General features: G+C 43.3%; 1 protein-coding gene across 6 annotated transcripts in view; it reads left to right on the top strand.

Annotated features, from left to right (window-relative positions):
- LOC121580001 (transcription initiation factor TFIID subunit 1-like) overlaps window positions 1-25,361 on the top strand; it is a 51,321-nt gene extending 25,960 nt beyond the window's left edge. For 2 of the 6 annotated variants that reach the window (XM_045224319.1, XM_045224318.1), the window contains exons 11-40: window positions 3,444-3,611; window positions 3,750-3,880; window positions 3,992-4,099; window positions 6,250-6,423; window positions 6,566-6,739; window positions 6,928-7,032; window positions 7,176-7,376; window positions 8,419-8,560; window positions 9,230-9,360; window positions 9,458-9,538; window positions 9,648-9,797; window positions 9,989-10,114; window positions 10,570-10,745; window positions 10,860-11,089; window positions 17,400-17,607; window positions 17,795-17,966; window positions 18,282-18,493; window positions 19,543-19,651; window positions 19,756-19,854; window positions 20,289-20,466; window positions 20,573-20,640; window positions 20,815-20,937; window positions 21,382-21,474; window positions 22,164-22,316; window positions 22,428-22,544; window positions 22,965-23,078; window positions 23,539-23,631; window positions 23,740-23,956; window positions 24,144-24,318; window positions 24,451-25,361. In XM_045224319.1, coding sequence (XP_045080254.1) covers window positions 3,444-3,611; window positions 3,750-3,880; window positions 3,992-4,099; window positions 6,250-6,423; window positions 6,566-6,739; window positions 6,928-7,032; window positions 7,176-7,376; window positions 8,419-8,560; window positions 9,230-9,360; window positions 9,458-9,538; window positions 9,648-9,797; window positions 9,989-10,114; window positions 10,570-10,745; window positions 10,860-11,089; window positions 17,400-17,607; window positions 17,795-17,966; window positions 18,282-18,493; window positions 19,543-19,651; window positions 19,756-19,854; window positions 20,289-20,466; window positions 20,573-20,640; window positions 20,815-20,937; window positions 21,382-21,474; window positions 22,164-22,316; window positions 22,428-22,544; window positions 22,965-23,078; window positions 23,539-23,631; window positions 23,740-23,956; window positions 24,144-24,318; window positions 24,451-24,673 — 4,451 coding nt within the window. In that variant the 3' untranslated portion in view covers window positions 24,674-25,361. Of the gene's footprint in view, window positions 1-3,443; window positions 3,612-3,749; window positions 3,881-3,991; window positions 4,100-6,249; window positions 6,424-6,565; window positions 6,740-6,927; window positions 7,033-7,175; window positions 7,377-8,418; window positions 8,561-8,840; window positions 8,898-9,229; window positions 9,361-9,457; window positions 9,539-9,647; window positions 9,798-9,988; window positions 10,115-10,569; window positions 10,746-10,859; window positions 11,090-17,399; window positions 17,608-17,794; window positions 17,967-18,281; window positions 18,494-19,542; window positions 19,652-19,755; window positions 19,855-20,288; window positions 20,467-20,572; window positions 20,641-20,814; window positions 20,938-21,381; window positions 21,475-22,163; window positions 22,317-22,427; window positions 22,545-22,964; window positions 23,079-23,538; window positions 23,632-23,739; window positions 23,957-24,143; window positions 24,319-24,450 lie in introns of all 6 variants that reach the window. The other 4 variants (XM_045224317.1, XM_045224321.1, XM_045224320.1 and 1 more) reach the window with 4 other exon arrangements.
- Window positions 25,362-27,059: the final 1,698 nt, after the last annotated feature.

The following is a 27,059-nucleotide window of genomic DNA, read 5'->3' as shown; positions in this document are numbered from 1 at the left end:
GTGATATTACAACATATTCCTACTTATCTCCGTTAATTGACATTTTAAAAGTACCACTAAAGCAGGGTTCTCCAACAGGTCGATCTCGAGCTACCAGTAGCTCGCAGCCCACCTATGAGTAGCTCGCCAAACAATTCTGATAGTACATGCAATTTTCACGTGTTCCACCGCAAACTGTCATAAACAAATCTCACAAAGTATCAGACACCGCAAGCTCCCAGCAACTATCTAATCAACGTGACATTGATATTATCCCAAGGCCTGAACTCGTGGTTAGCCTTTATTGGCTTAAAAAGACAAACCTAACACAATATCTGCTAATTAATTTCCAGCAATATTGTCCCTGTCTGTGTGTGTGGTACGCACGTTTGTCTATCACTCCGTGTGTAGCCAGTTGATGTGTTAACCGTCTTATGGGTTGACAGAAATACTTTCCCCAAAACCTTCTCAATTAAATGTTAACTGCAAAGTAGGCTTACCTGGAAGAAGTATATTATCATGAGTAAGTATATACAGTGCATTCAGATCCCTTGACTTTTTCCACATTTTGTCACGTTACAGCCTTATTCTAAAATTGATTAAATTCATTTTTTCCCTCATCAATCTACACAGAATATCCCATAATGACAAAGCGAAAACAGATTTTTAGAAATGTATGCAAATGTATTAAAAATAAAAAACTGAAATACCTTATTTACATAAGTATTCAGACCCTTTGCTATGAGACTCGAAATTGAGCTCAGATGCATCCTGTTTTCATTGATAATCCTTAAGATGTTTCTACAACTTGATTGGAGTCACCTGTGGTAAATTCAATTGATTGGACATTATTTGGAAAGGCACACACCTGTTTAAATAAGGTCCCACATTTGACAGTGCATGTCAGAGCAAAAACTAAGCCATGAGGTCGAAGGAATTGTCCGTAGAGCTCCGAGACAGGATTGTGTCGAGGGAAGGTTTCTGGGAAAGGGTTCCAAAATTATTCTGCAGCATTGAAGGTCTCCAAGAACAGTGGCCTCCATCATTCTTAAATGGAAGAAGTTTGAGTGGCCAGAGGGAAGCCACTCCTCAGTAAAAGGCACATGACAGCCCGCTTTGAGTTTGCCAAAAGGCACTTAAAGGACTCTCAGACCATGAGAAACAAGATTCTCTGGTCTGATGAAACCAAGACTGAACTCTTTGGCCTGAATGCCAAGCGTCACGTCTGGAGGAAACCTGGCACCATCCCTACGGTGAAGCATGGTGGTGGCAGTATCATGCTGTGGGGATGTTTTTCTGCGGCAGGGACTGGGAGACTAGTCAGGGTTGAGGGAAAGATGAACGGAGCAAAGTATAGAGCGATCCTTGATGAAAACCTGATCCAGGGCGCTCAGGACCTCAGACTGGGGCGAAGGTTTACCTTCCATCAGGACAACGACCCTTAGCACATAGCCAAGACAACGCAGGAGTGGCTTCAGGACAAGCCTCTGAATGTCCTTGAGTGGCTCAGCCAGAGCCCGGACTTGAACCCGATCTAACATCTCTGTAGAGACCTAAAAATAGCTGTGCAGCGACGCTCCCCATCCAACCTGACAGAGCTTGAGAGGATCTGCAGAGAAGAATGGGAGAAGCCCCCCAAATACAAGCGTGCCAAGCTTGTAGCGTCATACCCAAGAAGACTCAAGGCTGTAATCGCTGCCAAAGGTGCATCAACAAAGTACTGAGTAAAGGGTCTGAAAACTTATGTAAATGTGATATTTCAGTTTTTATTTTATTTTAGAAATGTGCATACATTTCTGAAAACCTCTTCTTGCTTTGTCATTATGGGGTATTATGTGTAGATTGATGAGGGGGGAAAAAAACAATTTAATCCATTTTAGAATAAGGCTGTAACATAACAAAATGTGGAAAAAGTAAAGGGGTTTGAATACTTTCCGAATGCACTGTAATTTGTATATATACTGAAAAAATATATAAACGCAACATGTAAAGTGTTGGACCCATGTTTCATGAGCTGAAATAAAAGATCCCAGAAATGTTCCATTCGCACAAAAAGCTTATTTCTCTAAAATGTTGTGTACAAATTTGTTTACATCCCTGTGAGTGATACTTTATTATTTGCCAAGATAATCTATCCACCTGACAGGTGTTGCATTTCAAGAAGCGGATTAAACAGCATGATCATTAATTACACAGATGCACCTTGTGCTGGGGACAATAAAAGGCCACTAAGATGTGCAGTTGTGTCACACAACACAATGCCACAGATGTCTGAAGTTTTGAGGGAGCGTGCAATTGGCATACTGACTGCAGGAATGTCCACCAGATCTGTTGCCAGAGAATGTAATGTTAATTTCTCTACCATAAGCCGCCTCCAACGTCGTTTTAGAGAATTTGGCAGTACGTCCAACCGGCCTCACAACCGCAGACCACGTGTATGGCATTATTTGGGCGAGCAGTTTGCTGATGTCAACATTGTGAACAGAGTACCCCATGGTGCCGGTGGGGTTATGGTATGGGCAGGCATAAGCTACGGACAACGAACACAATTGCATTTTATCGATTGCAATTTGAACGCACAGAGATACCGTCATGCGATCCTGAGGCCTATTGTCATGCCATTCATCCTCCACCATCACCTCATGTTTCAGCATGATAATGCATGGCTCCATGTCGCAAGGATCTGTACACAATTCCTGGAAGCTGAAAATGTCCCTGTTCTTCCATGGCCTGCATACTCACCAGACATGTCACCCATTGAGCATGTTTGGGATGCTCTGGACCGACATGTACGACAGCGTGTTCCAGTTCCCGCCAATATCCAGCATCTTCGCACAGCCATTTGAAGAGGAGTGAGACAACAAAATCTTTGAAATTGTTGCATGTTGCGTTTTATATTTTCGTTCAGTATATTATTTCTTAGTTGCAAACTTTGCCATAAAATGAGCAGCAGCAATAGGCTACAGAACCATCGCTAGACTGGCACATTACATGGCACATTCCTCACTCGCTAGATGTGGAATTAAAGGGCCAGATGTACAATTAAAGGGGAATTACACACCAAAAACAATAATTCTTCAAGACCTAAAGAAAAAGGTATTTTGATGTGATTTAAACATTGATATGGACTCAGAACATTCAATTCAATTGTTTCTCTTTTAACAATTGTAATTTTGAGAGTGAAAAACAAAACGATTCTAAAACCAGGAGCAATCTAACTGAGAACATCATTTGGGAAAATATAAAACACATTTTGTAGGGGCCCCTTTAGTTTTTTATGAACCATTATTTAACCAGGGGAAGAGTTGCAGGGGAGAGGAGAAGATAATAATGTGCCTATTTGAAAGCTAGAAAACAATGAGTAGCTTGTGACAAGTAGCTCTCATGCTAGAAAAGGTTGGAGACCACTGCACTAAAGAGAGAGAGTAAATCTATCACTGCTGTTTTCCTATTGCTTTCCACAGCCTCTCATGAAGACGATGCCCCTTGGTTCTCCATCTTCCCCATTGACAATGAGGAACTGGTGTATGGGCGCTGGGAGGACAACATCATCTGGGATGACCAGGCCATGGATCGGATGCTCTCACCCCCTGTCCTCACCCTAGACCCCAACGATGAGAACATAATTTTAGGTACTGCCCCTTTCTTAGTGAACTGTGTGTACACTGTTTTTCAGTCAGTTTCAACAAGTTATGAAATATCTTGATGGTCTCTGTAACCTATTGAATGCTTTGATCTATCCACTAATCTCTAAACTTGGCCTCTTGCAGAAATCCCAGATGAGAAGGAGTCTGAGCATATGTCCCACTCCCCGTCTAAGGAGAACAAGAAGGAGTCAGCACTGAAGAAGAGTCGCATCCTGTTGGGGAAGACTGGGGTCATAAAGGATGAGCCTCAACAGGTACTACAGGACTGGACCAGGGAACATAACATAGATTTGCCATTCAACAGGGACTGCAGTCCCTGAACTAACCTGTTGTAACTCCATCTCGGTTTTGTCTGCTGCCTACAGAACATGTCCCAGCCTGAGGTGAAGGACCCATGGAACCTGTCCAATGATGAGTTCTATTACCCTAAGCAGCAAGGCCTGAGGGGCACCTTCGGTGGCAACATCATTCAGGTGGGCACTAGATTCTCTCCTGTGAGCTCTGTTCCTATACAGGTTGATTAGCAGTTAAAGAGGATAATGTTAAAGATGCACTATGCAGACATTGCTCTGCCATTTCCTGGTTGCTAAAATTCTAATAGTTTGTGACAAAACAAGCAGTCAATGTGTAGAGAATCATTGTACCATCTAAACCGCTGTGAAATATATTTTCCATAACCAAAAATTCTGTTTGAAGCTGGTGTACAAAACCGAAAGTAAAAGACGCAAAAACTAAACTTAGGAACGGGAAGCATAGAAATATCCCACATAGAACAGATCTACCGCTTTTACATTTACATTTTAGTCATTTAGCAGACGCTCTTATCCAGAGCGACTTACATCAGCAATTAGGGTTAAGTGCCTTGCTTAAGGGCACATCGACAGATTTTTCACCTAGTCGGCTCAGGGATTAGAACCAGCGACCTTTCGGTTACTGGCACAACGCTCTTACCCACTAAGCTACCTGCCGCCCTAGCTTTAAATGAGAATGAGAAATCTATAACTCACATTTCTATGTGAATTTGGTCGAGTCGCCCAAAAAGGTACATATTGTAGCTTTAACCCCCTAAGGTTGATGTCCACGCCCCTGCGGAAATCTAATTAGCATAATAATAAAAATATTTGCATTGGATGCGTCTCAATCCTATTGCGCTTATGTCGCACTTCCGCATCTGCGGTGAAAGGTAACAGCGCTAGAGCGGTGTTTATCAGACCATGAGACGTCACGAACGGTTTGGCCTACACAAGACTCATCTGAAGGTCCCCCAGTACCAGTTGAAAAAATTTATGGAAGTATATATGGAGACTGTTTAGTGCCAAAACTAAGGGGTTAAGTACATGTACAAAAAAGAGAGAGATATACAGTATCTCTCAGATATAGAACAGACACTTCAGAACAAACTTTTTAGATGTTGTTCCATTTTAGTGTTGTTCCATGTAGTGAATCTGTTATTCTGTGCGGTTGTATAGGCTAATAGCAGTAAGGCCGAATAATTTGTTCTATTTTTTAAATATACTTCAAGGGGTGTTACATTTCAAAATTAAATAGCAAAATGATCCTTGGTATGACCTTCTTAAAATAAGTCCATATAGCTTAAATTATAGACTGATCATGTCTTTGTCAGTGGGCAAATGTACAAAATCAGCAGGGGATCAAATACTTTTTTCCCTCACTGTATCTGTTGTTGCATGTAGTGAATCTGTTATTCAATGTGTTTGAATGGGCTAATAGCAGTAAGGCCCCAACATTTTTTAAATTTTTTATACTTCCATACAAATTTCCACCGGTCTAATGTCCAATGCTCGTGTTTCTTGGCCCAAGCAGGTGTCTTCTTCTTATTGGTGTCCTTTAATAGTGGTTTCTTTGCAGCAATTCGACCATGAAGGCCTGATTCACACAGTCCCCTCTGAACAGTTGATGTTGAGATGTGTCTGTGACTTGAACTCAGTGAAGCATTTATTTGGTCTGCAATTTCTGAGGCTGATAACTCTAATGAACTTATCCTCTGCAGCAGAGGTAACTCTGGGTCTTCCATTCCTGTGGCAGTCCTCATGAGAGCCAGTTTCATCATAGCGCTTGATGGTTTTTGCAACTGCACTTGAAGAAACTTTCAAAGTTGAAATGTTCCGAATTGACTGACCTTCATGTCTTAAAGTAATGATGGACTGTCGTTTCTCTTTGCTTATTTGAGCTGTTCTTGCCATAATATGGACTTGGTCTTTTACCAAATAAAGCTATCTTCTGTATCCCCCCCTACCTTGTCACAACACAACTGATTGGCTCAAACGCATTAAGAAGGAAAGAAATTCCACAAATTAACTTTTAAGAAGGCACACCTGTTAATTGAAATGCATTCCAGGTGACTACCTAATGAAGCTGTTTGAGAGAATGCCAAGAGTGTACAAAGCTGTCATCAAGGCAAAGGGTGGCTATTTAAACTATTAAATATATTTTGATTTGATTAACACTTTTTTGGTTACTACATGATTCCATATGTGTTTTGATATCTTCACTAAATTCTACAAAGTAAAAAATAGTACTAATAAAGAAAAACCCTTGAATGAGTGTCCAAACTTTTGACTGGTAGTGTATGTAACATTTCCTTGTCTATCCTTCTCTCCAGCACTCCATCCCTGCAGTGGAGCTGAGGCAGCCGTTCTTCCCTACTCACATGGGACCCATGAAGCTGCGTGGGTTCCACCGGCCCTCTCTGAAGAAGTACTCATTCGGGACATTGTCCCAGCCAGGACCCCATGCAGCACAGCCCCTACTCAAACAGATCAAGAAGAAGGCCAAGGTGAGACCCCAGCACTCACCTCATTCACCTCCATCTTTCTCTCCGTCTTGACACAGGTCGTCAAGAATGCGTCTGTCTTTCTGTCTGTGTTGATAACCTTGTTTGTGTGATTTGTGTTAAATATCCCTTTCTGTGCCCGTAGATGCGAGAGCAGGAGCGCCAGGCTTCCGGTGGAGGTGACATGTTCTTCATGCGGACAGCTCAGGATCTGACGGGGAAAGACGGAGACCTGATTCTGGCAGAGTACAGCGAGGAATACCCTCCGCTCATCATGCAAGTTGGCATGGCAACCAAGATCAAGAACTACTACAAGAGAGTGAGTTACTGCAGTATTCTTTCAATGACCAGTTCCCTTGTATCAACTTTGTTTAGCATTTACTAAAAGCTGAACCACCTCAGTGGTTCTTTTCCTTCCTCTATTGATATGAGTTGTGTTTTGTGAACATGTGAAAAAAAATGCATTTTTAAATCTAATAAACTTGAAACATGGCTGTTTTCCCTCAGAAACCAGGGAAGGACCCTGGAGCTCCAGACTGTAAGTACGGAGAGACGGTGTACTGCCACACCTCACCTTTCCTGGGCTCCCTGCACCCCGGACAGCTGCTGCCGGTCAGTACCACAGTCATTACAGTCAGTCGCATGACAATTCATTGACGTTTGAAAAATAATTTACTGTGAATGTGAATAGCCTGATGCATAGAAAGAGAACATTTAGAGACCTAATTGCAAATCTGTGTCTGTCTTTCTTTTAGGCTTTTGAGAACAACCTTTTCCGTGCCCCCATCTACCTCCACAAGATGCCAGAGACAGATTTCCTGGTGCTGCGTACACGGCAGGGCTACTTCATTAGAGAGCTGGTGGACATCTTTGTGGTCGGCCAGCAGTGTCCCCTCTATGAGGTCCCTGGACCCAACTCCAAACGAGCCAACACCCATATCAGAGACTTCCTGCAGGTATACCTTACGATACACACACACACGCATTATGACATCTGCAAGTCCACACACACATTGTCAAATGAGTTGTTCCACAAAATAAGTCCCTTTAGGTAAACAAACAAACAATAGGTTTATTTTACCAAATGTTAACATTATGTCATGACGAGCACATGTTCAACTTAATAAAAAACATGTTTTCCCATCTCAAGAGGTTAAATAAAAACAATACTATAGTAAGTGCCTATTAAGTGCCAAATAAAGTAACGGGGTTGACCGTAACAGGGTTGACGATTTCATCTTAAATCACCATAAATGTTGTGACAGGGGGAATGGAATCTTGTTGTTTGCAACAGGGAGGGACAAAATAATGCAACATTTCTATCTAATGGTAACAGGGTTGACGTGTTATGCTCGACCCACTCAGTTTTCTACCACAAAACACCAGAAAATGGAGTAGAAACAGCTTACCTGCTTTAAACTATGATTTGACTATTAAATGTTCAATGTTTATTTTGAACAAAATATTTTAAAATGAATAGTTTCACCATATTAAATTAGAGTTCAGTTCACATAACAGTGTTGACCTGAAAATGAGGGCCAGATTTTCTTTTAACCTTAAAATGTATCGCTAATAACATTAAATAAATAATAATCTGAAATGACTTTGTGAAAGCAAAAACATAATTAGGACTTTACAATGATGGTGAAATGTTGGGGTTAAGTGGGTTAAAATGTTCCTAGTCACAGAGGGTGCTCAGAGGGACGTCAAAAAGCTGAATTTTGGCACTTTAGCACAGAGGGTGCACAGAGGGACTTCAAAATGCTGAATTTAGGATTTTCCATGCTGTATTTTGAATTTTCCATGCTGTTTATATTAAAGGGCACTTCATTTAATATAACAGGCTTTTAAAATCCAATATTGGTGCACAATTTCTACTTCAAATATCAAAGGGACGCAAAAGGGACTCATTTCATGGAACGTCCCACATACTAGAGAAAGCACACTTACAGAATGCATGCTTGCCTACACTCATGTCTCCTCCGCTCTTCTGTGCAGGTGTTTATCTATCGGTTGTTCTGGAAGAGTAAAGATCGTCCTAGGAGAATCCGCATGGAGGACATAAAGAAAGCTTTCCCCTCACATTCAGAAAGCAGCATCCGCAAACGCCTCAAACTCTGTGCTGACTTTAAGCGTACAGGTAGAAACAGCAAACCCTGCCATGAGCCAATACAACCGTATAGCCTCATGTTTGTCAATAGTACAGAATGACACACTGTCCTTCATTGTTTGCCCTCACAAAGATGAATAAGTAATGCAGAAAGGTCAATATGCCTCGTGAACGTTGTTACTCACAACTGTCCATCAATCCTGATTTCATGTTAACGTTTCTACTCCCGTGTGATCTCAGGGAAGTGTTGAGGTGTAAGAGAGAGTGTTTAGCTGTGTGAGCTCAGAGATGGTGTGCCTTACTTTGACAGACAGGCGCCAGGAAAGAGAGAGGTCAGCATATTATGGCTATGGAGTTTACTGTGGAGGTAAGGTGTGGTCTGAGGAAAGCATCAATAAGGACCCATAGGTTTGCAGGGTCCTTTGCTAATATCTGCTGTTCTGCTCCTGCAACACCTCCGCTTTTAAGCCTAAAAGATGCTTCAGTTGAATGAAATGACGGTACATTTGATGCAGCAGGGAAGCTTTCTAGTCAAAAATATCCAAAGGTTATAAGGTCTTTGGAGAGGGGGAATTGGCCATGCAAAATGCATCCATGAATTTTACAAAGCTGTAAGTTGGGCAGTAAAGGTGGACTAAAGAGAACGTGGGTAATACTTGTAATATGATTGAAGCTCATTTGCCCTGTCCCTGTCCCCAGGGATGGACTCTAACTGGTGGGTGCTGAAGCCTGACTTCAGGCTGCCTACTGAGGAGGAGATCAGGGCCATGGTGTCTCCAGAGCAGTGCTGTGCCTACTACAGCATGCTGGTGGCAGAGCAGAGACTGAAGGTAAGACTGACAGGCTCTTTGTATAGGTACCAGCTGTGATACCAATTATCTTTACGGCGCTGTGTGAACTATACCATAACTTCTCTCTCTCCTCCAGGATGCTGGATATGGTGAAAAGTCCTTCTTCGCCCCAGAGGAAGAAAATGAGGAAGACTTCCAGATGAAGATTGATGATGAGGTTCAGCTCTACTGCTTCCTTTTCATGAAACATGGATTTTGATGCTCCATTGATGTTGGAAAAAATGATGATCCATGATTTCACCAGTATTCTTTGTGGTCCACCTTAGGTCCGCACAGCCCCTTGGAACACGACGCGAGCCTTCATCGCTGCCATGAAGGGGAAGTGTCTGCTGGAGGTCATGGGGGTGGCCGACCCCACAGGCTGTGGTGAGGGATTCTCTTACGTCAAAGTGCCCAACAAGCCCACTCAACAAAAGGTACTTCCCCTCGCTCTTACTCCCATTGCTCTGAAACACTTCTGCCAGATCAGGGGCCCCTAATTCCATTAATGCGTTCACAGCCTTTCTGACAAAAATATTTTCTGTTCTAACCATTCAACGAACCATTCAACGGTTGTTTGGTGATTATTACTAAAGCTAAAGGTTATTTTGTTATTTGTCATGTTTAGGCCCAGGACGACCGGGAGCCACAACCCGCTAAGAAGACTGTGACAGGGACAGACGCTGATCTGAGAAGACTATCACTAAAAAACGCCAAGCAGCTGCTGCGCAAGTTTGGTGTTCCAGAGGAAGAGGTAATCATGTAGTAATAACACAGTAATAACATAATAATAATAATAATTTGGGAGTTGCTCATATTTTGTTGGTTAAGGGCTTGTAATTAAGCATTTCACGGTAAGGTCTACACCTGTTGTATTCGGTGCATGTGACAAATAAGATTTGATATGATATTTGTCCTGTTACACACAAGTGTGTAATGGAAATGCGTTTTTTTGCATATCCCAACTCCCCCTGAGACACTCGCAGGGGTTGTGGTCACGGCCAGGGTCACCATTGTACAGTGCCCCTGGAGCAATTAGAGTTAAGTGCCTTGCTCAAGGGCACAGCAACAGATTTCAAACCAGCAACCTAACTTCGAGGCTACCTGCCGCCATATTATATGAATGTATTAATTCCCTAATTTCATCCACCAACCTAAGTATGAAGGCTAGATCAATCTCTTAAACCTGTGTTTCTGTGTGTGTTTCAGATAAAGAAGCTGTCTCGTTGGGAGGTGATTGATGTGGTGAGGACCATGTCCACAGAGCAGGCGCGCTCTGGCGAGGGGCCCATGAGCAAGTTTGCCCGCGGGTCCCGCTTCTCTGTAGCCGAACACCAGGAACGCTACAAGGAGGAGTGCCAGAGGATATTTGACCTGCAGAACAAGTGAGGCCCTCCCCTTTTCCAAATAACCATAATTCACCACCCATGTCCTATAGGGATGCTGTAGTTGTACAGTATCTGATGTTCTACCTTCTCGGCCTCCCCCCCCTCCCCCAGAGTATTGGATTCTACCGAGGTCCTGTCCACAGATACAGACAGCAGCTCAGCAGAAGACAGTGACTTTGAGGAGATGGGGAAGAACATTGAAAACATGCTGCAGAACAAGAAAACCAGCTCCCAGCTGTCCAGAGAGAGGGAGGAGCAGGAGAGGAAGGAGCTGCAGAGGATGCTGATGGGAGAGGAGAGCGACCGCGACCACAAGGGACGCAAAGCACGCAAGGGCTTCTGTAAGTGGTGTGTTTGTGCATATGTGTTTCAGGAGTGTGTATGTCAGGGTTTATGCTAGGAAAATGTGACCAGGAAGATTTAAATTTACCGGCAATTTGAGAATTTTACTGGACCCATATGCAATGGGTGCATAACTCATTAAGGCGTCCACCCACAGTGCTCAGAGTGACTGAAATCACATTTAGATTATGGTAATGAATCTTAACAGAACATTGCAACTCATGTAATGAAGCAGCCAATAAACCGTCATTTTCAGACATTCGCGGGAAAACACTATTCTAAACAGCGCACCTGGGAAAACACCATTCTTAACAGCGCACCTGGGAAAACACCATTCTTAACAGCGCACCTGGGAAAACACCATTCTTCACAGCGCACCTGATAGCGGTTCCATATGTGACAGAGATGAAAATCTCTGTTAGAAACTTAAAAAGAGGGGTTGCTAATATGACTAGGATTGTGCCTTTGGCTTCTGGACAATGAAAGAAAGTTGATATGAAAACCAATAGAACAGGAGAGAAATGACATAGAGGTGGGTCCAATAGGGAAGTAAATGGAAATACATTTCCCAAAATTATATAGTTACTCCTGTCTATACGGAAATAAATAAAATCATTCAAAATACTTCACAAGAAAGCATGACTTAGCCACAGAGGAATCGAGGATCATTAGCTTCTTAAGTTTTTTTTGCTGTGGATTGTTTCAAATCACAAGCTTGTAGGCCTGTGCCTATTTGGGCAGCGCCGGTGGCAATAGGCCTAACTGATTATTGAGTTGCGGCTGTCAGTTTAAAACATCTAAAATATGTGTGAAGATAATGTGTTTTGAGTATAATTTCAAATGTTTAGACAAGAAGAAGGGAGGGGTGTGTGAGGCGAAGGTAGAGGCGAGTCTCTCCAGAATGGCTCAGCTGTCTCCTGCCAATTATTGCGCATTCATTGTTTCATTGTGTGAATTGTTTGCCCTTTGATTATTTTATTTTTTTAATCAATTCCCCATTACATATGTCACCAGCAGTAAAATTACCAATAATCCCCATCATTTGGTTACATACATTTCTCTTAATGCATGTATTAATTACAGCCATTTACCGTTTTCATTCTCGGAGTGGACATGTTGTTTGCAGAGTTCACACCTGCTACACGTGAGTAACACGTTTTGGTTTATTTCATGGAGTCCTCCATGTGAGCAATGAACATGTGTCAGGTTTCTCTGTCCTGATAATGTTGAGGGAGAGCGCGCCTGAGCGCACACAGAAGTACCTGGCCTGCTGTGCAGAAATGTAGGAAAGTGGGTTTTTTTTTTTACATCCATTGCAAATGATAATACACAGAGTGTACAAAACATTAAGAACACCTTCCTAATATTGAGTTGCACCCCTTTTTGCCCTCAGAACAGCCTCAATTCGTCAGGGCATGGACTCTACAAGGTGCCGATAGCGTTCCACATTGTTATTGGCCCATTTTGACGCCAATGCTTCCCACGGTTGTCAAGTTGGCTGGATGTCCTTTGGGGGGTGGACCATTCTTGATACACACAATTTGTTGAGCATGAAAAACCCAGCAGCGTTGCAGTTCTTGACACACTCAAACCGGTGCGCCTGGCATCTACTACCATACCTGTGGAGGCTCCTCAGAGGAGGAAGGGGAAGAGTGAATTTCATAAAAATATCATTTTTAGATAAAACTATATTAAATATATTCACGTCACCAAATACAGTTGAAGTCGGAAGTTTACATACACCTTAGCCAAATACATTTAAACTCAGTTTTTCACAATTGCTGACATTTAATCCTAGTAAAAATTCCCTGTCTTAGGTCAATTAGGATCAGCACTTTATTTTAAGAATGTGAAATGTCAGAATAATAGTAGAGAGAATGATTTATTTCAGCTTTTATTTCTTTCATCACATTCCCAGTGGGTCAGAAGTTTACATACACTCAATTAGTATTTGGTGGCATTGCCTTTAAATTGTTTAACTTGGGTCAAACGTTTCGGGTAGCCTTCCACAAGCTTCCCACAATAAGTTGGGTGAATTTTGGTTCATTCCTCCTGACAGAGCTGTCCATTTGGAAGACCCATTTGCGACCAAGCTTTAACTTCCTGACTGATGTCTTGAGATGTTGCTTCAATATATCCACATAATTTTCCTTCCTCATGATGCCATCTATTTTGTGAAGTGCACCAGTCCCAACTGCAGCAAAGCACCCCCACAGCATGATGCTGCCACCCCTATGCTTCGTGGTTGCGATGGTGTTCTTTGGCTTGCAAGACCCCCCTTTTTCCTCCAAACATAACGATGGTCATTATGGCCAAACAGTTATATTTTTGTTTCATTAGACCAGAGGACATTTCTCCAAAAAGTACGATCTTTGTCCCCATGTGCAGTTGCAAACCGTAGTCTGGCTTTTTTATGGCGGTTTTGGAGCAGTGGCTTCTTCCTTGCTGAGCAGCCTTTCAGGTTATACAGGTCGATATAGGACTCGTTTTACTGTGGATATAGATACTTTTGTACCTGTTTCCTCCAGCATCTTCACAAGGTCCTTTGCTGTTGTTCTGGGATTGATTTGCACTTTTCCCACCAAAGTAGGTTCATCTCTAGGAGACAGAACGCGTCTCCTTCCTGAGCGGTATGACGGCTGCTTGGTCCCATGGTGTTTGTACTTGCGTACTATTGTTTGTACAGATGAACGTGGTACCTTCAGGTGTTTGGAAATTGCTCCCAAGGATGAACCAGACTTGTGGAGGTCTACAATATTTTTTCTGAGGTCTTGGCTGATTTCTTTTGATTCTCCCATGATGTCAAGCAAAGAGGTATTGCGTTTGAAGGTAGGCCGTGAAATACATCCACAGGTACACCTCCAATTGACTCAAAATATGTCAATTAGCCTATCAGAAGCTTCTACAGCCATGACATCATTTTCTGGAATTTTCCAAACTGTTTAAAGGCACAGTCAACTTAGTGTATGTAAACTTCTGACCCACTGGAATTGTGATACAGTGAATTATAAGTGAAATAATCTGTCTGTAAACAATTGTTGGAAAAATTACTTGTGTCATGCACAAAGTAGATGTACTAACCGACTTGCCAAAACTATAGTTTGTTAACAAGAAATGTGTGGAGTGGTTGAAAAACAAGTTTTAATGACTCCAACCTAAGTGTATATAAACTTCCGACTTCAACTGTAACTGATTTAAAACACATTGTTTTGCATTGAAGGTCTACAGTAGCCTCAACAGAAGTCTGTAGGGTAGCACCATGGTGTAGCCGGAGGACAGCTAGTTTCCGTCCTCTGGGCCCTCTCCTCTTCTCTCTATACACCAAGTCACTCGGCTCCGTCATATCCTCACATGGTCTCTCCTATCATTGCTATGCAGATGACACTCAACTACTTTTCTCCTTCCCCCCCTTCTGACACCCAGGTGGCGACACGCATCTCTGCGTGCCTGGCAGATATCTCAACTTGGATGTCTGCCCACCACCTCAATCTCAACCTCGACATGACGGAACTGCTCTTCTTCCCGGGGAAGGCCTGCCCGCTCAAAGACCTCTTCATCACGGTTGACAGTGTCGCCCTCACAGAGGGCAAAGAACCTTTGCGTGACCCTGGACAACTCCCTGTCGTTCTCTGCAAACATCAAAGCAGTGACCAGCTCCTGCAGGTTCATGCTCTACAACATCTGTAGAGTACGACCCTACCACACACAGGAAGCGCCGCAGGTCCTAATCCAGGCACTTGTCCTCTCCCATCTGGACTCAAGGTTTTCAACCTTTCCAAGTTCTATGTCACCCCGCTCCTCCACACACTCCACTGGCTTCCAGTCGAAGCTCGCATCCACTACAAGACCATGGTGCTTACCTGTGGAACAGTAAGAGGAACTGCCCCTTCCTACATTCAGGCGATGCTCAAACCCAACACCCCAACCTAAGCGCTCCGTTCTGCCACCTCAGGTCTCTTGGCCCTCCCACCCCTACGGGAGGGCAGCTCCCGCTCAGCCCAGTCCAAGCTCTTCTCTGTCCTGGCACCCCAATGGTGGAACCAGCTTCCCCCTGAAGCTAGAACAGCAGAGTCCCTGCCCATCTTCCAAAAACATCTGAAACCCTACCTTCAAACAGTATCTTAAATAATCCTCCTCCTCACCTTTAAATGTAAATGTAAATACAAAACCTAGGAGGCTCGTGGTTCTCACCCCCTTCCATAGACTTACACAGTAATTATGACAGGTCGGAGGACGTCCTCCGGAAGTTATCAGAGCTCTTGCAGCATGAACTGACTTGTTGTCCATCCAGTCAAAGGATCAGAGAATGGATCTAGTACTGAAAGTATAAGCTATAGCTAGATAGCACTGCAGTGCATTACATGTGGTGAGTAGTTGACTTAAAGAGAGAGAAAGACAATAGTTGAACAGTTTTTAACAAATTAATTTATTGAAAAATGAAGGAGAAGCAAGAGAGAGGGAGAGCGAGAGCTAGCTATATTTCTATTTTTTTCACTTAGCTAGCGAATGCTGCTAAATAGTTTAGCCTACTCAAACACCCGGCTCAAACAGAGAGGGATGCTATGTTACCTAGCTGGCTATGGCTATCCAACACTGGAAGTCTTCCAAGTCAAGGTAAGCTTTTGGTTTTATTAATTTATTCCCACCGGGGCCCGCTGGTATAACTGCTAAACTGCTTGCTGACTTTACACTGTACTGCATGATTGTAGCGGGTTTACTAACGCGTTAGTCCTAATAGCTATGTTGACTTGACGTTAGCTAATATGGTGACAACGATGTAGGCTGTGTGTAGCTGTGAGCGGTTATGATATGAAGGTTTGGCCTGGAAAGGTTTTTTTGCCTGGTCACAGACAGCTGATGTGTTGTACGCTGGAGTCCACAAGCGAAGGGAAAAGGTGAGAGGAGGAGAGTGTGTAGATGTGAGAAGGAATTATCCAATGATCAAAGGGATCATGCTGTTTGTATGTGGCTGCTAATAAAGTGAACTGCCGATTCTGTTGAAAAACATTTCTTAAGGAAGCAAACGAAACAAAACGGGGATAATCATACCTGAATTTGTCCAATAGAAACTCTCCAATACACTTTTGGTGTAATGATTACACCCTAGATCAGCTAGATGCAGGCAAGGTTGTGTAAGGCGGTATTGATTGTGTCAATATCTATCACCTTGATTACTCAAATTTTTTCGACCTTTGCAGCTACGTTGTAAACTTCCATTCATAGGCTAGGTTGTAGCAACCTCATGATGGGTATAGGGAAGATTTGAGTATCATGTAGTAGCCTAAACCTATCGATTTTACATCGAGCTGGGTGAATGGAATATAAATGACATTCATCCAATATGCTATAATAGAAATAAGACCATGCTCATAAAAAAAGAAATATTATCCTCCCTCATCTTAAACGGCACCGACCGCCACTGTACCATACCCCATTCAAAGGCACTTAAATATTTTGTCTTGCCCATTCACCCTCTGAATGGCACACATACACAATCAAGGCTTAAAAATCCTTCTTTAATCTGTCTCCTCCCCTTCATCTACACTGATTTGAAGTGGATTTAACAAGTGACATCAATAAGGGATCATAGCTTTCACCTGGATTCCTGGTCAGTCTATGTCATGGAAAGAGCAAATGTCCTTAATGTTTTGTACACTCAGTCTATATTAAAACTATATAGTTCCTCACAGTAAGCTATTTAAGACATACCTCATAATATGAAATAAAGCATTCCAGTTTCGAACAATTAAGTATGTTTTCAAAATGCATACTGTCTCCAGCTCACATTGTAAAGTGGTGGGTGACGCGCTGATAGACTGTTTCCTGCAGTTGAATGGTGAATGGGAGGCGCGCTTCAATTACCAGTTGAGAAATAAAAATAGTAGCTCTCTTTAATCGTGCACCAAAACGGTTTTTAACACGCAATTGCGTTTAGAACTGTTGCACAATGAATGGTTTTATAAAATCAGGTTTTACTCCAGCAGTAAGTGAGGAGCTGCAGGAGAAATCCCCCTCAAAATAGTCTCTGTATGCTGTGATAGTTGTTGGATAAATAAGATACATGATGACAAACGAAAATACACACAGGCCAATTTAATTCCACTAAATTATGCAAATTCACTTATAGACCCCATACGCATGATGGTCAAATGTTTTTCCATCAATTAATAAAAAGCATTCTTTTGCAATGCGATTTTTTTTATTTATCGGCTTTTCATTTTTGGGGGGTGCCAAAAGCCGGCAACTGCTGGCTAACGGAAACCCTGGTGTGTTTGTGTAACTTATCTCTCTCTCTGTGTGTCCCTGCAGCCAGTGCCTTGTCCTCGGGCTCCCATAAAGATGACGACACCTCCTCAGTCACCAGCCTGAACTCGTCCGCTACGGGACGGCGGCTCAAAATCTACCGCACCTTCAGGGACGAGGACGGCAAGGAGTATGTCCGCTGTGAGACAGTCCGCAAACCCTCCGTCATAGACGCCTACACCAGGATCAGAACCACCAAGGATGATGAGTTCATGTGAGTCCGTCCGTCTGTGTAGTGTGTGTGTGTGTGTGTGTGTGTGTGTGTGTGTGTGTGTGTGTGTGTGTGTGTGTGCGCCCTGTGTGTATGTGTGTGCGCATGCGGTCTGTGTGTCTGCGCCGTGTGTGTGTGTGTCCAACCTGTCACTAAGTCTCTGTCTGCCTGTCTCTGTCTGCCTCTACAGAAGAAAGTTTGCTGTGTTTGACGAGCAACACAGAGAGGAGATGAGGAAGGAGCGGAGAAGGATCCAGGAACAGCTGAGGAGGCTGAAGAGGAACCAGGAGAAGGACAGGTTCAAGGGCCCCCCGGAGAAGAAGCCGAAGAAGGTCAAGGAGAGGCCAGACCTCAAGGTAAAAGTAAGCTTGCCAGCCCATAATGATTCAACTCCAAGACTATCCTCCCCGCTTTTCCATAACCTGCTGTCTGTTTTCCTGCTGATCTGCGCTGTTTCTAAAATAGGATAATTCGATTCAAGATAAACCTTCCTCACTGTTTTCACACTTTTCTTAATATATATTATATTGCTTATAATAAGCATGATAATGTAGTGTTTGCATGTGATGTGGCACTTATTGTGCCATGTGATGCAGTGAGCTGCAGTTTCCATTCCTATACAGCGTGTTTGTCCGATTGTTAACTACATCTCTTTTTCTTCCTCCCCCTTGCCCTAGCTGAAGTGCGGAGCATGCGGTGCCATCGGGCACATGCGAACCAACAAGTTCTGCCCGCTATACTATCAGACCAACGCCCCGCCCTCCAACCCGGTTGCCATGACAGAGGAGCAGGAGGAGGAGCTGGAGAAGACTGTCATCCACAACGACAACGAGGAACTCATCAAGGTGGAGGGAACCAAGATCGTCCTGGGCAAGCAGCTTATCGAGAGGTACCACATAGACAGACAGACTAGACATTCAGGAGAAAAGGAGACTTAAACGTAAATATTTCCATGTTACTAGAGTGACAGAAGTCTTTTTACTCTTATATTGAGTTGGTAATGCCAGCTTCAAACCACCAAAAGATATTGCACAGCTAATTGAGCTTCTGTAGATCTTTCCATTATGTGCTGTACGTCTGTCTAAATAACCACGTTTCAATCCAACCACTTTATGCAGATTAATTACCTGACGCAACTGGGCTGATGGAAACAGGAAATGCCAGTACAATTTTATAAATGCTGACAAACTATTTGTTCGTTCGACATGGTGGGATATTTTTGTGTCTATAAAATTAATTAGCAAGAAATATTTATATAATAACCATCATATCGAAGTAAACTTGGAGTCAGGCGGTGGATGATATGTTGTGTGGTCCTCCCACTACGACTCGGGAAACCATGCAGTTTATTAGGCTACAGATGAAATAAGTTATGATGAACCTCACAAGGCGGTGAATGTGCAAGGTGATGAGCTTGATGCTCCTTTCCAATAAATATTGAGGGTCTTATTCTGGTGACATGATAATCAATGCTTGGCTGTCGTTTGACAAATACAAATAATATCGTTCTTATCCATAATAATCTCATCATGTAGACTAACCTACCCACACTGTATCTGCCAGCTGTTGGCTAGAGCGCACATGCCAAGACCAGAGTAGGCACATTTGCTATAGAACGCAACAGTTTTTGAGAGAAAACCATCAGTAGAGTTGAAAATGCGACGGAAACCCATTTAACTTGTATTTTTTATTCGGTACATGGGAATTTAACCGCAAAAGGTATTTTTATGTGCGCTACGTCATCACGCACAGCCTTTTATCTGCAAAAAGTAAGTTTGATGGAAACGCATCTCTGGTGGGAAAATGCGCATATTGGTTTATGAAGATTTTAGAATATTCGCATGGAAATCTGTCGCAAATTGGACGGAAACCTAGCTAAAGTTTGTGATATATCGCGTTGTGCTGCTGTGTAAAGGACCACGTTGTCTCCTCTTCCAGTGCTGATGAGGTGCGTAGGAAATCCCTGGTGCTGAAGTTCCCCAAACAGCATCTTCCCCTCAAGAAGAAGAGACGTGTGGGGACCACTGTACACTGTGACTACCTCAATGTGAGCCTGACAGTTGTTGCATATGACTATTCTGTTCAAGCAGGCTCTAGAAAATCTTTAACACTGTGATTGTTGTTTTGTTGTAACTTGTCGTCCTCTCACAGAGGCCCCACAAATCCATCCACCGCCGACGTACTGACCCCATGGTCACCCTTTCCTCAGTCCTGGAGAGCGTCATCAACGACATGCGGGATCACCCTAATGTAAGATACGCACATACATTCACACAATTCACTGCTTACAGACAGACAGACTGACTGCCTACATTCCTCTGACCATTTTATAGGCTTTCTCTCTCTCTCTCTCTCTCTCACCTCTCTTTCTCTCTCTATCTCTCTCTCTCTCTCTCCCTCTTCTCTCTTTCTCTCTCCCCTCTCTCTCTCTCCTCTTCTCTCTTTCTCTCTCCCCTCTTTCTCTCTCTCTCTCTCTCTCTCTCTCTCTCTTTCTCTCTCCTCTCTCTCTCTCTCTCTCTCCCTCTCTCTCTCTCCCCTCTCTTTCTCTCTCTCCCCTCTCTTTCTCTCTCTCCCCTCTCTCTCTCGCTCTCTCTCTCCCCCCTCTCTCTCTCTCCCCTCTCTTTCTCTCTCACACACAAACACACTCACACACACAATTGTAATGTCTTTACCTCTTGTTACAGACATACCCCTTCCACACACCGGTCAATGCCAAGGTGGTGAAGGACTACTATAAGGTCATCCCTCGTCCCATGGATCTACAGACGCTACGGGAGAATGTGCGCAAGCGTGTGTACCCCTCCCGGGAGGAGTTCAGAGAGAACGTGGAGCTCATCGTCAAGAACAGCGCCACATACAATGGTACAACTTTAAAATACATGAAGCCTTAGAGAATGACTGTAATATTTGACTCTGTCCGACCATTATGTAAATCTTATTGAGACTGTAATTGTTGTTGTGTATTCAGGTGCCAAGCATCCAATAACCCAGGTGGCGCAGACTATGCTGGACCTTTGTGATGAGAAACTGAAAGAGGTACGTGTGAACGCTGATGGATTCCTGGATGGGTGCCATTTTGGACACCGCCCAATGTCTGCTGCTGTGTTTGCAGAAGGAGGGTGAAAATGTTCAGCAACTCTTGGAAGACAATGGAAGTGGCCTTCAGTACTTGTTTATTATTGAACCGATAAATTCCTTTGTCTTGTGCAGAAGGAAGACCGGCTGGTGAGACTGGAGAAAGCCATCAATCCCCTGCTGGACGATGACGACCAGGTGGCCTTCTCCTTCATCTTGGACAACATCGTCACTCAGAAGATGATGGCCGTGCCTGACGTGAGTGGAGCTCCACACAATCATCAGGGTTTCTACTTTCTTTCGGACGCTTCGGATGTCACTGAGAGAATATCTGCTATGAGTATTTTCTCTGTGACTAAGTCATTTTACTGAGCAGTCTTTTCTTTGCCCTAAACAAATGCCTAACGTTTAGAGCGTTGGGCCAGAAACCCAAAGGTTGCTGGTTTGAATACCCGAGCCGACAAGGTGACAAATATGTAGATGTGCCCTTGAGCAAGGCACTTAACCTTAATTTGCTTTATGGGTGCCGTACTTCTATGGCTGACCCTTTAAAAACACATTTCACTGCACCTATCCGGTGTATGTGACAATAAAATAAATAAATAAAATGTATTAAAATATTGACAATTGTGGCAATACTTCAATCAAGCACTCAGTGATGATGTTCTAACTGTCCTTACTCTGCCTGTATCCCCTCTTCAGTCTTGGCCGTTCCACCATCCAGTCAACAAGAAGTTTGTTCCAGATTACTACAAAGTGATAGTCCAACCCATGGACCTGGAGAATGTCCGCAAGGTGAGTTAGTTAGGGGAAGTAGACTTCGGTGTGAGCTTTGAGGAAAACCACAACAAAGACACCTTTTGGATCCTCCCATGCCAAGATGGATCTAACCTACACTACCAGTCAAAAGTTTTAGAACACCTACTCATTCAAGGCCTTTTCTTTATTTTTACAATTTTCTACATTATAGAATAATAGTGAAGACATCAAAACTATGAAATAACACATGTGGAATCATGTAGTAACCAAAGAAGTGTTAAACAAATCCAAATCAATTTTATATTTGAGGTTCTTCAAATAGCCACCCTTTGCCTTGATGACAGCTTTGCACACTCTTGGCATTCTCTCAACCAGCTTCATGAGGTAGTCACCTGGAATGCGTTTCAATTAACAGTTGTGCCTTCTTAAAAGTTAATTTGTGGAATTTCTTTCCTTAATGCGTTTGAGCCAATAAGTTGTGTTGTGACAAGGTAGGGTTGGTATACAGAAGTAAGCCCTATTTGGGAATAGTATCTCTGTTCTGAAGCTGTTCTGAGGTCAAAAGTGGGGGTGCAACTCAATATTAGGAAGGTGTTCTTAATGTTTTGTACACTCAGTGTATATGTAATATACAGAATATATTACAGAATGCAGTAGATGGTAATATAGTGTAATATAATCATTTATGTTATTTAAAAGTCTCTCTGTGTGATGTGGTCCAACAGAACATATCCAAACACAAGTACCAGAACCGGGATGTGTTCCTGTTTGACGTCAGCCTGGTCCACACCAACAGTGTCAAGTACAACGGTCCAGACAGTCCTTACACCAAGACGGCCCTGGAGATAGTCAACGTGTGCAAGCAGACCCTGGCAGAGGTGTGTGTATGAAACAGCAGGACAGGGACATAATGAAACTCTTTATACTTTATGACTTCATTATGTTTCCTCCAACCACGATCATTTGACTGTTGCTTGATATATCCCTAGTATGATGAGCACTTGACCCAGCTGGAGAAGGACATCTCCACAGCTAAAGAGGCTGCTCTGGATGCAGCAGACCTGGATAGCCTGGACCCCATGACTCCTGGAACCTACACACCACAGGTAGCAATGTTCCTGTCCCATGTGTGGCCCAGAAACAAGCCAGATGCCACCAATGGGCCCTTAAATCCCCATCACCCCCAGTCACCAAATAAAGTACCTAAACTCAACCCTCACATGCTCCAGAGTTGGGGAATGTAACTCCTCTCCAAGGACCTACTTTTTAACCTCTGTCTGCTGTAGTCTCTCCCTCCATATTACATAGCCTCTTCACATTCTAGTCTTTCTCTGCTTTGTAGTTCCTCTTTAGCACTGTTGTATGTGTCTGCAATTTAGTAGTTGTTTCTATAGCCTCTGTATATCTTAGTCTCTATACTATCCTTCCTACCCTGTGGTTATCTCTTCTCCTCCCTCTTTCCTGTGTGTTTGTGTGTGTGTGTGTGTGTGTTTGTGTGTGTGTGTGTGTGTGTGTGTGGTGGGCAGCCTGCCAATGTGTTTGACAGCAGTGCCTCTGTGAGCCTGCACAGAGAGACCAGACTGTTCTCTGAGGTTAAGGCATCTCTAATGGCTGTTCCAGAGAAGAGGGGGTTAGGGAAGGTACGGAGAGAGATCCTCCAGGAGTGTAACGGGCGTCTGTCTCATCCAGGGATCACCTCTCCTTTAACCACCCTCTCGCCTCCCATCCCCCCGTTCCTTCTTGCACAATCACCTGGTCGTCCCCTTCTAGTTCTTCCCTCTCCATTCCCACAATGTGGATCCTGACTGGTGCATGCTCATCCTAACGTAGAGCCATTCCAAGATCCCTTTCTGCATTTTATTCCTAAGACAAAGATGCTTCCTCCCCATAACTCATTTGGTTCATTTGTCTGCCTGTTTCACTTGTGTGTTACTTTTGCTCCTAATTGTGACTGCTTGTAATACTAGCGTTCTGTTTGCCCTGACAATTATCTCTTTTCAGCCATCATCTCTATTGCTTCACAAGTCATCACTCTGTCTTTCCCCAGAACTATCCCTCCTGTCTCCGTCAGTGTTGCTTAACTTCTCTGTGTGTCTCTAGGGTCGTCATAGAAGACTAGGAGAGGAGGAGTCGGACGTGGACATCGAGGGCTTCGAGGAGGAGTATGACGGCAAGCCCAAGACACCAACTCCTGTAAGACTCAGATCATGGAGTCATCATGGGGTTTAGAGTGGATGGATTTGGAGACTGTTTGTAGTTCAGTCAAACTAGTCATTTTAATGATAATGACCTGTTCCCCAGGCTGAGGATGGTGAGGGAGACCTGGAGTATGAGGAGGATGAAGAGGAGATGCTGTTGCCGCCGCCCCGCAGACGACTGCAGGGCCACGAGGATGATGATTATGATGAGGATGAAGGCTCCAGTCGGCCAACCCAGGCCAGTGTGCTGTACCAGGACCTGCTCATGTCAGACGGAGAGGATGACGCCAGCGAAGAGGAGGGAGACAACCCGTTCTCCTGTGAGTCACACTGGGGTGGAGGTTATCATAGGATGGAGTGAGATTATGAATAGAGATTCAATTAACATTAAGTTCATCAAGGTTAATTAAAACCTACATCCTATGATTTGGGGATATCTGTAGGACACTACAGACAGTATGTGATATCTGAGGTTCTAATGGTGTATCCTGTCCTGTCCCGCCCCAGCGATCCACCTGTCGGAGAGTGGCAGTGACTCAGACAGAGAGGTGGAGGTGCGTCCCCCGCCCCCTCCCAGACCCCACCAAGAGACGGCCCGCATGGGCCTGGAGCAGGACGACAGCATGATGTCATACGGGGAAGAGGTGCCGGATGAGACCCACCTGGAGGACAGTAATGTCAGGTACAGCATAGAGCCAGCAACCACCATGGCCGACACATTATGTACATGGTGGATTTACATCGTTGTTTGGATCTTGGGCCCTATTAACCCATACTTTACCCCTCCCTCTCTTTATCTCCCCCTTTCCCATAGTTATGGGAGCTATGAGGAGCCGGAGGGTCAGACCCAGACCCAGACCTCCAGCATGGGCAATGGAGAGGGATATGGCATGAGTGAGGAAGAGGAGGAAGATGAGGAAGAGGCAGCTCGGAGGAGAGGTCCCAGTGTGCTGTCCCAGGTGCAGCTGAGTGAGGATGAGGACAGCGAAGAGTTCAGGTCCATTGGGGGTGACAGTGACATGGACTCAGACAACTAGAGAAGTGTTCCACCGCACACACACACACTTAAAGACGCAAATGCGCTCTACAATCATTATAACAGACAGATCCACATCCATACATGTGAGCTCAGGCTCACTGAATGAATACACCTTAAACTTGCAGGCTGAATTACATGCATGTACTGTCATAACTTTATCTCATGTCAGTCAATCCCCCAATGATAGTTCAGACTGTTTGCTGTCCAGTCATTACCACACCTATGAAGTCTCTATGATAAACTCCTCTGTGAGCTCAATATTGTACAAAATGTTCAATCAAACTGAAGTGAGCTTGTTTATCTATAATGGCAGGATTAAATTGGAGTTGATGCTTTAAATCAATGTTTTCTACTGGTTATGCTCTTTTCAGTGTACCGACACATGTATATATTTTTTTACAATTATGTACCTTGAATAAAGTTGTATTTTATGGTTGTGCAGAACTTTGGCCAAAATGTAGATATTTGAATAGTCAGCTTTGACAATTGTTTGTTTTCAGTGCCAGGTCTCATCTCAACCTTTTGTCTTGAGACACTGGGTTAAGTGATCGAAAAATACTGTTATTCCCCATTAAAGTTTATGATTGCATCCTGGATTTTCAGGCATTTTAGATGTTTCCAGCACTGTTATTAGGAAACTCTCAAACTTCCAAGGAGATCCTAAATAAAAACCAGATATGATGCCATCATCTTTCCATTGTTTGTTTTTGGGGATAAATGTTAGCGGTATCTGATATAACCACGTTGAAGTTGTCCTTTTGTGTTATGCTGTCTTGCTTATCGAAAGTAAGAGGCACTGTTCAATACCAGTCTGCAGTAACACATTAACAAGAATATGTCATTTTATTAGAGAAGTCTATAGAGTGTTCTATCATCAAGGTGCTTCCTCTTTCCCTGCTTTTTTTATCCTGCCATACCTTACAGGCTTTCCCTCGTTCATATCTTAGTCAGGACAGTGATCATACAAGCTGAACATGAACTCTGCTCCACCGTAAACTCATGATTATTGTAGGGAGTCACGTATATAACGTGTCAAGTATAAAATAGTACAGTACGTGTGTGAAGATCCCGTGTAGCTCAGTTGGTAGAGCATGGCGCTTGCAACGCCAGGGTTGTGGGTTCGTTTTCCACTGGGGGCCAGGAAGAAAAATGTATGCACTCACTAATCGCTCTGGATAAGAGCGTCTGCTAAATGACTAAAATGTAAGATGAAGGGCTATAGTGTGCTGTGTTTAATATTTCTGCTCCCTGTCACAGTTATTGGACAAACGACACCAGATCGTGAGAAGCAATTATTTTCTGTTGAAATCTGTAAAGAAAGCCTTTCTTTTAGTATGAGTAGGATATGTATTACTGTATCATTGACTCAGATGACATCTCTAAAATGAACATGTAAATATACTGTAGGTTGTCCTGCTGCTTTTTGAGTTTTCTGGGGGGGGAGTAGGTTAGGCCCTCTGTTTGAAGATAGTGCTTTTTATCAAATTGTGTCTTCATTTTCTCATGATATTGCTGGGCCAAATCACTGGATCATGTTTCAGTTACATGTTTTATTTTTACATCCAGAAAGTTGTGGAACAGTAGATGACTTTGGAGTGTGCACGGGAACTGCATATGAATGCAATGCTGAGAAAAGCAAATGCTACTGTAAGGACAAGAAACCTTTCTGTGTGTATGTTTCAGCACTTCCCACACTTGACTCTATAGCTTTATCCTCAATATTTGTTTCTTTTGGAATTCAGATATTTTCAATTCTTATATAAATATTTTAGTAACCTCTGCCCTGTGTAGCTCAGTTGGTAGAGCATGGCGCTTGCAAAGCCAGGGTTGTGGGTTCGTTTCCCACGGGGGGCCAGTATGAAAAATGTATGCACTCACTAACTGTAAGTCGCTCTGGATAAGAACGTCTGCTAAATGACTAAAATGTAAACGTAAATGCTATGCTGTTCTTTTCAGATGTAACAACTATATAGACAAGTAGTACATAGGGGAGAAGTTTGACTTTGAGTGGACCATATTAAAACGCATTAAGGAAAGAAATTCCACAAATTAACTTTTAAGAAGGCACACCTGTTAATTGAAATGCATTCCAGGTGACTACCTCATGAAGCTGGTTGAGAGAATGCCAAGAGTGTGCAAAGCTGTCATCAAGGCAAAGGGTGGCTATTTGAAGAACCTCAAATATAAAATAGATTTGGATTTGTTTAACTTTTTTGGTTACTACATGATTCCATATGTGTTATTTCATAGTTTTGATGTCTTCACTATTATTCTACAATGTAGAAATTTTTAAAAAAAAATAAAAAATTGAGAAAAAGCCTTGAATGAGTAGGTGTTCTAAAACTTTTGACTGGTAGTGTAGGTTAGATCCATCTTGGCATGGG

The sequence above is a fragment of the Coregonus clupeaformis genome, chromosome 13, assembly GCF_020615455.1.
Source record: "Coregonus clupeaformis isolate EN_2021a chromosome 13, ASM2061545v1, whole genome shotgun sequence".
NCBI lineage: Eukaryota > Metazoa > Chordata > Actinopteri > Salmoniformes > Salmonidae > Coregonus > Coregonus clupeaformis.
Note: the sequence above shows the minus strand (reverse complement) of the source record. Positions and strands in the feature narration are given on the sequence as shown.